We start from the raw sequence: 13,550 nt of genomic DNA, 5'->3' as shown, positions 1-13,550 counted from the left end.
GCACTCAGAGAGTACATTAAGTCACATAGTCAGAATGTGTCAGAGTCAGGACTTAGACCTAATTACTTTTGACTACAAAGCCAGTTTTCTATCCTGTGCCATTCACCAAAGGGGTACTTATCAAAAAATATAGAATGCAAAATAAAAGAGTGCATTAATATACTCAGTATGAAATGTGAAACCTACCTGGGAATAAAATCAGATTGATCTGAGATATAGGACAATTCATAGATCTGTGAGTGATGAACTCCTGATAAAATAATGAGGTTTTTGCTTAAATTCAGTGACTTTACAGTAACAGAAGCTGCATCATTAGCAGAAGGTGCTCCCAAAACAAAAGAGAATTGATTCAATTCTGAACTCCAGCAATAGAGAGCAGATTCAACTTTGCCAACAAGTAGTATATGGACTGAAAAGAGTAAAGAAAAGGAAAAATAAAGAAAAGTGACAAAAGGAATAAGCAATCTTTAAAAATACTATGGAACAATAATATTAGCATGGCTACCTGTCTACTATCTATTTGAAATATTTCCTAAATCACAGGTCTGTTTACATCATCCCTCTACTCAATAAATTCCATTAGCTTCCTAATACCTCCAGTATCAAATATAACTTCCTCTGTCTGGCATTCAAAGCCCATCATAAACTCTCTCTTTCCCTTTCCTGTCTTCTTACACCCTATCACAGCATATATAAATCAAAAGGCACAGAAAGGAGATTTAAAAAGGCTAAAAATTGTCTCAGCCCAAAACACCTGATATCCTTAATAATCAGAAAGTCACAAAAGCCAAGGTTATGACTAACACAGAATATAAGCTCATCTGTAACACTATACATAGGAGGATATTTGAAAAATATAAACAATGTTGCTTCATTTTATCAAGAAGAAGAGTACAAAGAGATGGGGGAGATCTGAAAGTACTAGTGGCGAGATGTGGACCTCCAATGATTCCTAGCAGGGTCATTAATATGTTAATAGTGCTAACTTCAAGAAGGTGATGATAAAAGAGGAGTATAAAAAGAATGGAAGATGAATGTAACCATTCTATAATTAATACTACTGTATTGTAAGAAAGGATGAAAGAAGGATTTCATAGAAACTTGGGAAGCCTTGCATGAAATGGTGAAGAACTAGAAGAACAATTTATACAAATGATGGCACTTGTAAGGACAAAAAAACTTTGAAAGACTTAAAAATATTTAAAGACCAAATTGAAAAGTGATAATAGAGTTCCAGAGAACTGAAGATAAAGTATGCTATGCACATCTTAACATAGAGTTGATGGGCTCAGGGTAATGTATTTTTTTTTTCTCAACAATATTTTATTTTTCCAAATACATGTGATGATAGTTTTCAACATTTATTTTTGTAAGACTGTTTCAAATTTTTCTTCCTCCCTTCCTTACCTATTCACTCCCAAAAACAGCAATCTGATATAGGCTAAACATGTGCAATCCTTTAAACATATTTCCATTCCAAATTTTATATTGTGCAAGAAAAATCAGGCCTCACGGGAAAAACCACAAGAAAGAAAAAGTAAGTAAACTAACAAAAAAGGTGAAAATATTATGCTTTGATCCACATTTAATCTCTATATTTCTTTCTTTAAATGCAGATGGCATTTTCCATCCCAAGTATATTGAAATCAGACATGTATTTTTTGATATGGCTTGTGCAGTTTCACTACCAGTACATAACTGATATAGGACTTGACCTTCCTGACTCCAAGACCACCAATTCTCTATCCATTATACCATACTGCCTCATATTTCCTTTTATTACCTTTCAAAAACCTTCAGCTCCTATTTAATTTCTTATTTAAATCTTCTGTACATAGTTCTGTCTTTCTTCCTTAAACTCCTATAGTATCCTTTGACTCTGCTATTCATTTTTATAAGATTATTATAAAACTATTATACCTCATTTACTTTACTTGCATTTATTATCTGCTCCAGCCCCTTTTCTTCCCTCTACCCATTAAACAACTGAAAAATAAGATAAAACCTAATAACAAATTGTAGTAAAGTAAATGACCACATCAGTGATACACCAAAATGTATCTATATCATTCTACATTTTAAGTTACCATTTTAAAGTTACCTCTCTGGAAGGGAGTAGTAGGACAAATGGAACCATGGATCATCATTTCATGGATCAGATTTCCAAAATATTTCAAAATTCGTTTTTATTATATAGTTTTTTTTTTGTTATTGTATAAATTATCCCCATTAGTTTAAAAAAGTCTTTCCGGTTTCCTCTGAAATTATCATTTCATTTGGCACAATAATGCTAATTACTTTCATATATTATAATTTAATTAGCCATTCTCCAATTCATCGGTATCCTACTTTTCAGGTTGGAATTACTATGAAAAGAGCATCCATAAATAATTTTCTCCATATGGCCCTTTTCTTCTTCCTTTGATTTCTTTTGGGTATTGACCTATTAGTATCACTAGATCAAAGAATATATACAGTTTAATGCGATTTTGGAGCATAGTCCTAAATTGCTTTCCAGAATGATTCTCATCAACATGCCTGTCTGACCCTCATCTATAATAATTGCCATTTTTTTCTTTTGGTATTTTGCCAATCTAATGGGTGTAGGCTGAACCTCAAAATTGCTTTAATTTTCATTTCTCTAATTATTAATGACTTGAAGTATTTCATATAATTATTGATAAAATGAATTTCTTTGGAAAGTGCTTATTCATATTCTTTGTCTATCAATTGGGGAATTAAATTTAAAAATTTGACTCAGCTTCTTATAAATTTTTTAAATGAAACTTCTATCAGAAAAACTTGCTGCAAAGCTATTTCCCAGTTACCCTGTTTCCATTCTAATTTTAATTAAATCAGTTTTGTGTAAATACTTTAAATCTTATATAATTATAACAATCCATTTTATCTTCTGTGCTCCTCTCCCTTGTTTGGTCATAAATTCTTCTTTTATCCAGAGATTTAAAAGATAATTTCTTTCTTACTACTCTAATTACTACTATATTCCATTTCTATTATATATATATATGTATATATATACATACATACATGTTTTGTCTCTCAGAACATACACTAGTCACATGTAAACAGGGACTTCTTTGTAGCTCTGGCTGCTAGAATGGTGACATATAGAAGAAATGTAATATCGGTTGCCCTATTCACATAGAACATATTTGAAGCCATATTAAAAGACAAAATTACCCGTTCCTAATTTGTGAGATATAAAGAAGAAAATAAATGATGGATTTCTTAGGAAGCTTCACAATAAAGAATAAATTGCTTTAGGAGAACCTAATAGCATTAGGTTGTAAGTAAACATATTTTTTAAATTCTATACTCAGCAGAGATTAGAAATAGCAATTCTCTATCTTCATTATAATTTCACAATACATAAAAGTCAATTAATGTCATGCCTCAGTTTCTCAAAGTGGGCAACATGAAAGACAGCTTTAATTTTAAAGTTAGAAAGTTAGGGTTTATTTCTTAGCCCTGCTACTTAAAGTCCATGTGATCTTGGGGCCCCTAGGTCTTAATTTCTTCATTTCTACAATGAGAGGAATGAATTAAATGACCTTAAAGATTCCTTCCCAGCGTTACATCTATGTTACAACTCTAAATTTTCCTTTTAATAGCTTTTTCTATTTGTTTAATTAATTTATTGCATTTCAAGCTGAAACTGGAGAAAATCATGAAAAGATCAAAACCTAAAGTTAATGTTTCATTAAGTGTAAGGATTCTCCAATCCTAGGAAAGACAGAAATCTTAATCAAAAATCCCAATTCAAGTCCATGTCAGTTGCTTCATAGCCTATCAAATCTAATTTGAATATCTTTATTCCCACAATTCTATTCCTACAGAAATGAATCAAAACTTATTATAACTAAAATGAAGTTAATTTTATTATTACTGTTATCTGAAAGTACTGGCTACAATTAGAATAAGTTCCTAAACATTAATCCATACCTATCCCTGAGGTAGGTGTGAAGGAGTGGATCCTGTTTATAGCACCAAAATCTAAGGACTGAAAATATCTTAAAGAAGACTGCCCTGTCTCCCAGATGAAAATGTCAGTTGAACTCTTGTCTCCTACAAGAAAAGAAGAAAAATAAAGTCTGAAGGCAAAAATTAGAAAAAAAAATTTATACAAGAAAACATATAATGAAGGAATATTAAATATAACTAAAGTAGAAATAGGTCATCCTTTTTTATACTATAACAAAATGTATATATAGTTAGCCTCTTAAAATTAGTAGATGGTAAACAAGAACACTTAGGTAAAACAATGTTTGACTATATTAAAGAAACAATGCATTTTCCCTCTAAAAGTAGAGTGATATGGGGACAGCTAGGTGATGCAGCCCTGAAGTCAGGAGGACCCGAGTTCAAATCTAGCCTCAGACACTTAACACTTCCTAATTGTGTGACCCTGGGCAAGTCTCTTAAGCCCAATTGCCTTAGCAAAAAAACAAAAAAACAAAAAAAAAAAAAAACACCATACATATATATATATATATATATATATATATATAAAGAGAGAGAGTATTGTTTTAAAAAATCACCTTTCAAATTCAGAGAAAATTTCAAAAATAATTTTACTACCCGAAGTCCCTAGACATTCTGCATCGCTGACACCCACTGACTACAGGTGAGCTTCCAAAGTTAAGATGCATCAGAAGTGGCTTAGAGTTACATGTCTAAGATTTTATTGTGGTAGATTTTGTATCATCACTATAAATCTATCAAGATCAAGTTTATTTTCAATTCTATCCTGAAGAAACTAGGGGCTCAAAAAGATCACCATGCATAAAAAATTTTAATGTGTTTTTAATTCTTTTCTTACTTCACACTATGACAGAGCTTAAGTCACATGGTTCTGTATTTTCATCTCTATCTATAATATCATATGTCAGCTGTCTATCTCAAAGAAATATTTTATGGATTAGCTAAAAAATTATTGTCAAGCAATTTTCTCATATAAAGTACCATATAAATACTAGATGACTTCAATAATAGCTACATAGGCAAATGCTGTATTTTATTACCTAGATATATTCCTTTGGCAAAAATTAAGTAGATGTCATCCCCTGAAGTTAAAGCCTCCACATGCACTGTCCCAATGATGGGCACTTCTTGAAAGTGACTAAATTCATTGTCTGACCATCTGAATAAAAGGGAATTTAGTCCAGGGTCAGATGGAGCAACAGCTAGAAACATGGATCCTCCCCTGGGAAACAAGGTCATGCTCAGCACTCCATGAACAGGAAGTTTTTGATGCAGTACGAAGTTTCCATTAACCCATCTGAAGATCTGTAGGAGATGTTCAAAAACAAAGTCATCTTATACCAGGACCTTAGAGCTTTCAACAGCCTAATAAATCACACAGAGATTCTCTGAGGGTTTATTTCACCTGAAGCTCAAAAACAATTTCATAAGCCAAACTTTTTTTTTTCAAAAATGAGAGGAAATCAACTTCTTAGACAGGGAGAAAAATGAGCCTCAGATGGGTACTGATGCCAAATTGCCTTCTTTTCTTGTTTGCTTAGTGAGCTATTTGGAACTAAACCAATTCCTAAAATTGTTAGACCTACAAAATCTTAAGTGTTCACAGCAACCTAATTATTATGTGAATTTATAAAAAAAGTTTTAAGATGTGAAATAAGGCACTGAAAAAAATCTCACTATAATATTATAACCCATCATAGAGAAGAAAATAATATATAGGAAAATGCCTAGTTCTCTCTGAGAAGGAGTCATCCAGGCTCAAATCTAATCTCAATAATAGCAGTACATGTAGTCTTCAGGGGAAAGAAGGCTACCAGTGCTTGACTTAAGTATAAATAGTGACCCAGACTATTTAATTTCCTAGGCATTCAACCAAGGCATTTTTTGGGAAAACTGAATAAATTAATTTTATAAAAGAAATGAATATTTAATCAACCTGTAAGCAATCAATGACTAAGTTCCATTTTCTTATTTGCCAGTTAAGTATGACTTTATTTAAATCCTGAAATCTAAGATATGGTACTAAAAAGAAACCTAGATTTTTTTTTTTTCAAACAGAAAAAAATCAAACCTGAGTCAATTCAGAATCATCCTTCTTCTGACTTGCAACAATCAAAAAATGTTGATTAGTTAAAGTAAAATGTTTTGCTTGGCTACTTTCTGGAACTACAATCGTCTGTTCCTATAAAGAAGGAATAACAATACAATTAAAATTAAGAAAAAGAGAACTGAGTTATGAAAAGCATAATCAATATTAGCCAATTTTTCTTGTAACACAATTTAGAGAACTGTGAGTTCTAAGTTTTCATTGGTTTCTTATATATATTTGAAGGAAGACATGAAAAGTATTATCCTGAAATATAGATCTATGATTCTGTGGTCCCTAACTAAAGAAACATATGACAAATTTCTTAGAGAGACCCATTTCTAAGGGAGGAAGTAGAAGGCGGGAAGGTGGGATGACTGATGAGAGAATTCCCATGTCCTATCTAATGAACTCTCCCAATCACCTCAATGATTTCACAGAATTTGAGCCTTTTTCCTAGGATCTGGTAAGCTCAACCCCTGAAGAATGTGGGCTTTCAGAAGAATGTGGGTTCTGATAAATAGAAGTATGAATAGAATGATTTTACCCATGTATATATATGTGCACATACAGGTACATATACATATATAATACATACACAGATATTTGTCTCTAAGGTTAGCTATCTCTAGGACAAGGAGGAAGAAAAAAGGGGAGGGAAGAAAGTTATATATGATAACTTTGTTATATATTTAAAAGGAATAGCAAATTGTGCATAATGAATTTTCAGTTTTGCATATAATCATCTTTTTCTATTCTATTCTGTTACAAAATATTTATTTCATTTCTTAACTTCATAATAAAATATTTTTTTTTAAAAAGGAAAGAAAATATCTTCTTAATGTTCACCAAGGCCTATTGTCTTTATTAAGATGATTCAGGAGGTTGGACTTTTATCAGAAGACCCACCCCTTTGAAACAGTTTGTAGAAGTTCGACAATCACACTACCAGATCTTTTTTCTCTTTTTTTCTCCTACCTTTTCCCTAAACTAGATTAGAACAGAGAAAGTTTATGTATTAGATAGGGGATTTCAATTTCTTAGGAAATATGATTACCAAATCAAGCCTTTTAGTCAGAAAAAAAAATAATTTCCTGAGCAACTCAAGCACAAGAATAAAGTCAACTTTAAGAGTTTGAAGACTTAGTCTTTAAAAGAGAATGAGAGTCAGCTCCTGTATCCAGAAGAGCCAGAAAGGTTAAAGTCATATCATGGGGATGTGAGAAGTTGGAAGCTTGTCAACCTTAACTATTACAAGGAATAACTCAAACTATCTTGAAGGAGAAGAAAATTGATGTCTAAGAGTTACAAAGGATGTTTCCCTTCAGCAGGAGTCTGAGATGTCAGAGTAGTACCACAAGACCATAACGGGTCTCTGAGGAAATGGGGCAGGGGGAGCTCCTATAATATCAGGTTGCTCAGCAACCCCAAAATCTGTTTGCCTCCTGGGAGGCAACTATAGAGGAAACTAAGAATTTTGGAGGGACTGTATAGGACCTACTAAGAAATCTAAGGATCCACCAAAAAAAAAAAAAAATCAATGTATTACTTCTATGACAAGGCCAAATTCAGTTCCTTCTAAAGAGAATAATTCTGAATGTTCTATTTTACACCTATTAATAGGTTATTGTGAGTCCTCTAAATATCTTTTTTGTTTCAATATCCATCTGTGGACTCCTATGCAGTTTCTGAACCTTCTGGGGGTGAAATCAAGGCTGTTTTCTCTAACTATATGCACCTTGAGTACCCTTGCACAGAAACTAGAGAAATCTAGCCTTTGTAACACCTAGAATCTTAGTGAGTCTTGGGTGATAAATTACTACTCTAAAAGAGGAAGTTTCTTTCCAATTAAAGTTAGAGCATATATGGTATGATACTTAAACAAAATTATAAAAATCTGATTTCTTAAGAAATTTTATATGCAAAATATTAACTTTTTTACCAGGAATAATTTGAATTCAGATGTGATGGTATATATGCTATTCTTAGAAGGTTTCTCTCCATCTTTTTCTCCATGAGTAATCACAACATAGGGAGAACCATTGATATAAAATGTCTCACAGCTTTTAGGGTTTTGTATATTAATATCCTAAGAAATAAACAATAAGAAAAATAGTGAGAAATAGATAAATACAGTTAGCTAATTTATCTAAAACTAAAAGAACCAATATTTACCTCAATTAGAATGAAAATTCCTTGCCATCGGTAGAGAGAAGAAAATTGTTGGGAGGATATTCTTAACATTATACCATATATTGATTCTCCTAATTTAAAGAAACACCAGCTAGAGGCTGTATCAAAACTTTGAAAGACAGATAGTACACTGTTCATCCCTCCTGAAAGAGAGGAAAATATATTTACATTAGAAGAATCTTTACATTTTAAAATATTCTCTAACTTTTGGATTTGGAAATCAATGAATGCCTGTATTTCTGAGATTATTATTAGTTCAGTTGTAAATTTTGCTCAGGCAAATTTTTTTTAATTAAAAGTATTCCTAGCAATTAATTTCAAATTCTAATATTTAAAAAAGTTGTCCTTTTAAGGAAATTATTTGCCAGGGATTTCTAACCCAACAGGTCCAAATAATAAACAAAAAAAAACATGAAACACAAGTTTGAATAATAAAATCTTGCATACTAGTAACCGTATATGAATTACATATGAAAAATTGATGAAAATATGCTAAATACTCAAAAATTGGCATCATCCAATTGTACACATAAGAAAAAAGCTTTTAAATTATATGTATCAGTATGACATATGTGGAATTAATAAAAATAGTCAACCGATCTACATGTATGTATACGTTCTCTGCCATAGGGTATGCATTTGAATTTCAGAATATAAATGCCTTCAAGATTTAACTTTATATACATATATGCACACTGTATGTGTGTATATTTAATCATTTCATTTTTGTCAGATGAAGTACCCTGAATGTAGTAAGCAGTTACAAGTTTGCTGAATTAAAAAAGAAAATAAAATAAAAAAATCAATAAGTAAAAGACCTCTTAAAAAGGTACATACCACTATGCAGCATGTCTCAGTTATTATCTCAGGAAATAAAGACTATATTGTTCAATACTTAATCGCTCAATACTGTCACATATTTTAAATACATATTTAAAATAGTATCTAACAGATATCTTAAGAGCCTTGTATTCTTTAACTGGCTCTCTTGATCAGAGTTTTCAGCTAAAACCCTGCTATATCCAGAAAAATTTTGCAGTGTACAAGAGAAAACTACATATTGAATGTCAGCTAAAATTTTTCATATTTTTAAATTATTATATTTATTTTACAATTAAAATAAATGTCCATCAGATTGACTTCTTTTCTGAAACAGAGTAAAAAGAAGTTGGAAATTTTCACATTAATGGCTCTCTACCTTTGGAGCTGCCCATAGAAAAGATATTAATCATACCAATTAGGAGACAGTAAGCAATAGATAATATAAATGTTGAAGCTAAACTTAATTTGTATATCAGTTACTATGCTGACATTATGCCTACTTAATAAAGTAAGCATATTCTTAAAAACATTTAACACTTTCCCTTTTTTAAAAAAAAATTCACTTTGTGAAGTCCTCATCTTCACACAAAAATAGATATTTTGAAAGTTTGCCCACTGTATTTTCCTAAAACACTTAATAGTCTTACATAGACAAGAAGACAATATATCTGTGATTAAAGAAAGAGCTAATTCTTAAATTTAAAAGTCTTCAGATAAAATAAAACTTACATTGGTATGTAGTGTATAAAATCAGTAAGGTGTACTTTATGTACAATCAATATTATCTTTAAAAATCTCTTAAAAACTACCCAGAATACAGTAGACCATCTTTAAGCAACTGTAGTATAAAGCTTTGTTTAGGTACATTAAATCTTTGTTTTAGAAACAACTGAGTACAAATTTTATTTTTAGAACACATAGAAAAGGAAGGGGAAAAAACAGGCCTGGTACTACTATTCAAAAAGGAAAAAATTAAAAGAGGTAAAAACTTGGCCTGAAAGCTTGTTAATTAGAAGGAAATATTCTTCTGAATAGGATTCACCCAGAAGTGCTAATTATTTTACATACAATCTTCCTGTTTTACCTAGAGATAACCAAGGGCACAAGAAGTTCAAAAGGAATATAGCAGGGGCTTTCTAGCTGACTAGGAAGGACTAAAAAATTTTTCCTGTCATTAACTTTCCCAGACCACCAGAATGAAGAGTTGTGGCTTGATGAAAAAGATATTTCTAGAATCATCCTGCATATGAAAATACTAATACTTAAAAAAGCAGCAGACTCAGGTCCTATTTTTTAGTCAACCAGGGCAAATGTTCATAAAATGGACCAATAATCCTCTCCGTCTCTGTGTTTTTTCCCTTCCTTGACTCTTCTGCCCTCCCTCTTTCTTTATATTTCTGCTTTTGTCTCTTTCAATCTCTGCCCCTATTTCCCTTATGCCATGTATGTATAGTTGAATTCTCAAAAACTAAGTGTTGGTGAAGCTATCATAATGCTTTCTAAAATAAAATGAGTCCTGGAAACCCAACAGAATATGAAAAGCAATAGAAGAACTCTTAAAGGAGAAATTATTTTGTATAACAAATTAAACATTCCAAGATACCTTTATTAATTGCTTTTTCTCAACTTTCAACAAAATGACTAACAATTGAAATAAAAAGAAATTAATCGTTATTTGGAATCTTTGAGGTTTTGTTTTCAAAAGGAACTGAACTTACTCATGCCAAGGGCAGTTTCAGACACAGTCTCCCATTCCACACTCACAGTTAAATTAAGTCCATTATTTCGGGACACACTTAAGTAAACAGTCCTGTTGGTTTCTTCAACAGTGACAGTTGTGGCTCTAAAAGTAACAAGTAAGATTTAAAAGGTGAGAAAACAGTCTCATTTTCATATTCAACTGATATTCAGCAATTATTCCATGAGCATGAAATAAATAATGAAGCATAATTGATGGCAAGTAAATTTTCTTTTCGTTATAGAATACATAATGCTAACATGTTTTATGACATTAGGATAAGACTGAAAATAAATCATTAACTACATTTGTCTAAAACAAAGAAAATATATATTATTTGTGTAGTATGTCTCTCAACAATTACCACACTGTCCTGCAGAGAGAAGATGCATGATAATGTTTATTGAATTAGTGGACCTGAATTCTGTAAAATAATAATATGCAAGTTGAAAAATGTTAAAGACTAGTCTGAGTCAATGGATATGGCATAAAGAATCCTGAACCTGAAATCAAGAAACTAGACTTAAGTCTGAGTTTGTCACTGTCCAGCTATGGAACTTTGGGAATAACAAAGACTCAGTTTGATCATGGAGATAATATGTGTATTATATACATAACCACATTGTAGAAGGATGCATAATGGATAGTTAGGTTGCCTGGGAAACAGTGAGATGAATTCAAATTCCATCTCTTCTATATAATGACTGCATAACCCTTTTGGCACAGAACATTTCAGGGTGACAGACAGCTTTCTAGGATTAAAAGCTATGTAGAAGACAACAATTTGCATTGAGGGAGATGGTTTCCTTAATTCTGGAGTTTCTTATGCCAATGAAATCACAGATTCAGCCTCTATACCCATCCTTACAGTAAGAATTAAATGAGATAATGCCTGAGAAAGCATTTTGTAAACTGCTAAATGCTATGCAAATATAAGATGTTATGAATGAAACAGTTTATTTTCAAGAAATTAAATGCAGAAAAACAGCAACTAATGGAAATGCTGAAAATATATTTAAGTTAAATAAATAGCTAAAATATTCACATTTAGCTAATTAGTTGCTTCAATATTATATTTTCTCACTATTGTAAAATACTAGCAATGTCATATTTTCAGTGGAAACATAAGCGTTATACTAATATTGCTAATACTGAATGTCTTCAGGTTACTGATATTCTGTGCCCACAGAGAAATTGGCATTCTGCATTTTCTTCATACTTTCTAGTGAATATCAGAAGCTATAATCTTCATATTAATAAACTATACCTATTTTCAAGTGCCCAAATACTGAAGAGACCCAGTGGAGCTTGGTTCTGCAAAATAGTTATGAGAGTTTGAATAGGTGTCCCTAGTCTCGCTCCTCCAGTTGGGTTGAACAAAGTACAAACAAAATGTTCATCCATCTCTGGTTCTGCATCTAATATGGCAGAAATGTGGAGTGTCTGAAAATAAATTAGGAAGATGAAGTCATTAATATACAGCTCCAACACAGCACACATAGAGACAAGCCATAAATTTTTGACAACAAAATAATCCAGTCCATGGAGTGTCTTATTATTTTTTCAGACTCTCATAATGTGGTAGCATATTTATGTAGCTTATATTGTCAGAATTTCTCAGTTCTTCCATGTATGTAAGTGACAACTAACATATCCAGTTTTTTTTTGCTCTTAAAAGATCAGGTCAAAGTCCCAAACTGCAATTATCTCTTTATTACAGTCATCACAATTTGACTTGTAATTTAGAGCCCTTCATGAAGCCAACTCTATTACAACTTTATTCTTGAATACACCTCATCATCAGATCTAATTTTCAAAAGGCTACCCTGGATTTTCAAAATGGAGATCATGGCCACTTGATGATGAATTGTTTGACCATGACAACTCATGAAATAAAGACATAGATAAAGTAGCCTTATGTGGCTTTCTTTGCATTTCTGAAACAACAGTGACAGATCAGTGGGAAAATAGAGCAGAGAATTACTGAAAATACATAGGTTCTCTTTGGGGAAGAAAACAAAGCTGATGACAGAGTTGTTTTCATCAGGTACCCAAAAGTAACAAGAAGCAACAGTGTGGGAAACTCTTCTTCTTATTATCTTACATACAGTGCCCAAGATGAGCACAAGAAAAAGATCATCATGAATATAATAGCAGTTTATACGCCGACACTTGTTACAAAAGCTGAAGTAGAAAAATTTACCTCAACAACATCCTCAAAATCAAATCAATACATACAGTCACTTGGTAACTTCCCAATCATAGTGAGATTGAAAAGAATGGTAGAAAATATTGGGGAAATGTTCAGGATAAAAAACAAAACAAAACAAAACAAAGGAGACCAGATTCTTATACCAGAAAGGCAGCTTTAAGGTACAGAAAGATCTTACTTCAAATTCCAATTCAGAACATGTGACCCTAGACAAGTTACTTAACTGAGGCAGAACTGCCACAATTTCCTTATCTGCAAAATGTTAATAATAAATGGCACCTATAATCCCAAGGTTGTTGTGAGGGACAGAGATAACTGTGGAAGGCTTAGCATAGTTCTTACTACAAAATCAGTGCTATATTTATAAAGTGCTTTGTAAAATCTTAATGTACTATACATGTTGGTTATTATTATTCAGTGCTTTCTATTGAGAATACTTTCTAAAGGAAGAGTTGAAAGGTAAAATATATGGCATAGCATCATATATGTGCATCCGT

The 13,550-nt window shown here is 31.8% G+C and overlaps 1 protein-coding gene across 1 annotated transcript in view; it reads right to left on the bottom strand.

Annotated features, from left to right (window-relative positions):
* ADGRV1 (adhesion G protein-coupled receptor V1) overlaps positions 1–13,550 on the bottom strand; it is a 668,591-nt gene that overhangs the window by 508,716 nt on the left and 146,325 nt on the right. Inside the window, exons 44-51 of the mRNA XM_031938764.1 lie at positions 12,109–12,284; positions 10,822–10,946; positions 8,264–8,424; positions 8,031–8,177; positions 6,074–6,184; positions 5,043–5,307; positions 3,964–4,086; positions 187–409 (exon numbers count right to left, since the gene is read on the bottom strand). Of these exons, the coding sequence (XP_031794624.1) occupies positions 187–409; positions 3,964–4,086; positions 5,043–5,307; positions 6,074–6,184; positions 8,031–8,177; positions 8,264–8,424; positions 10,822–10,946; positions 12,109–12,284 (1,331 nt within the window). The remainder of the gene's footprint in view (positions 1–186; positions 410–3,963; positions 4,087–5,042; positions 5,308–6,073; positions 6,185–8,030; positions 8,178–8,263; positions 8,425–10,821; positions 10,947–12,108; positions 12,285–13,550) is intronic.

Source organism: Sarcophilus harrisii, chromosome 1 (assembly GCF_902635505.1).
Source record: "Sarcophilus harrisii chromosome 1, mSarHar1.11, whole genome shotgun sequence".
Classification (NCBI taxonomy): Eukaryota; Metazoa; Chordata; class Mammalia; order Dasyuromorphia; family Dasyuridae; genus Sarcophilus; species Sarcophilus harrisii.
This window is presented reverse-complemented; position numbering and strand designations above follow the sequence as displayed.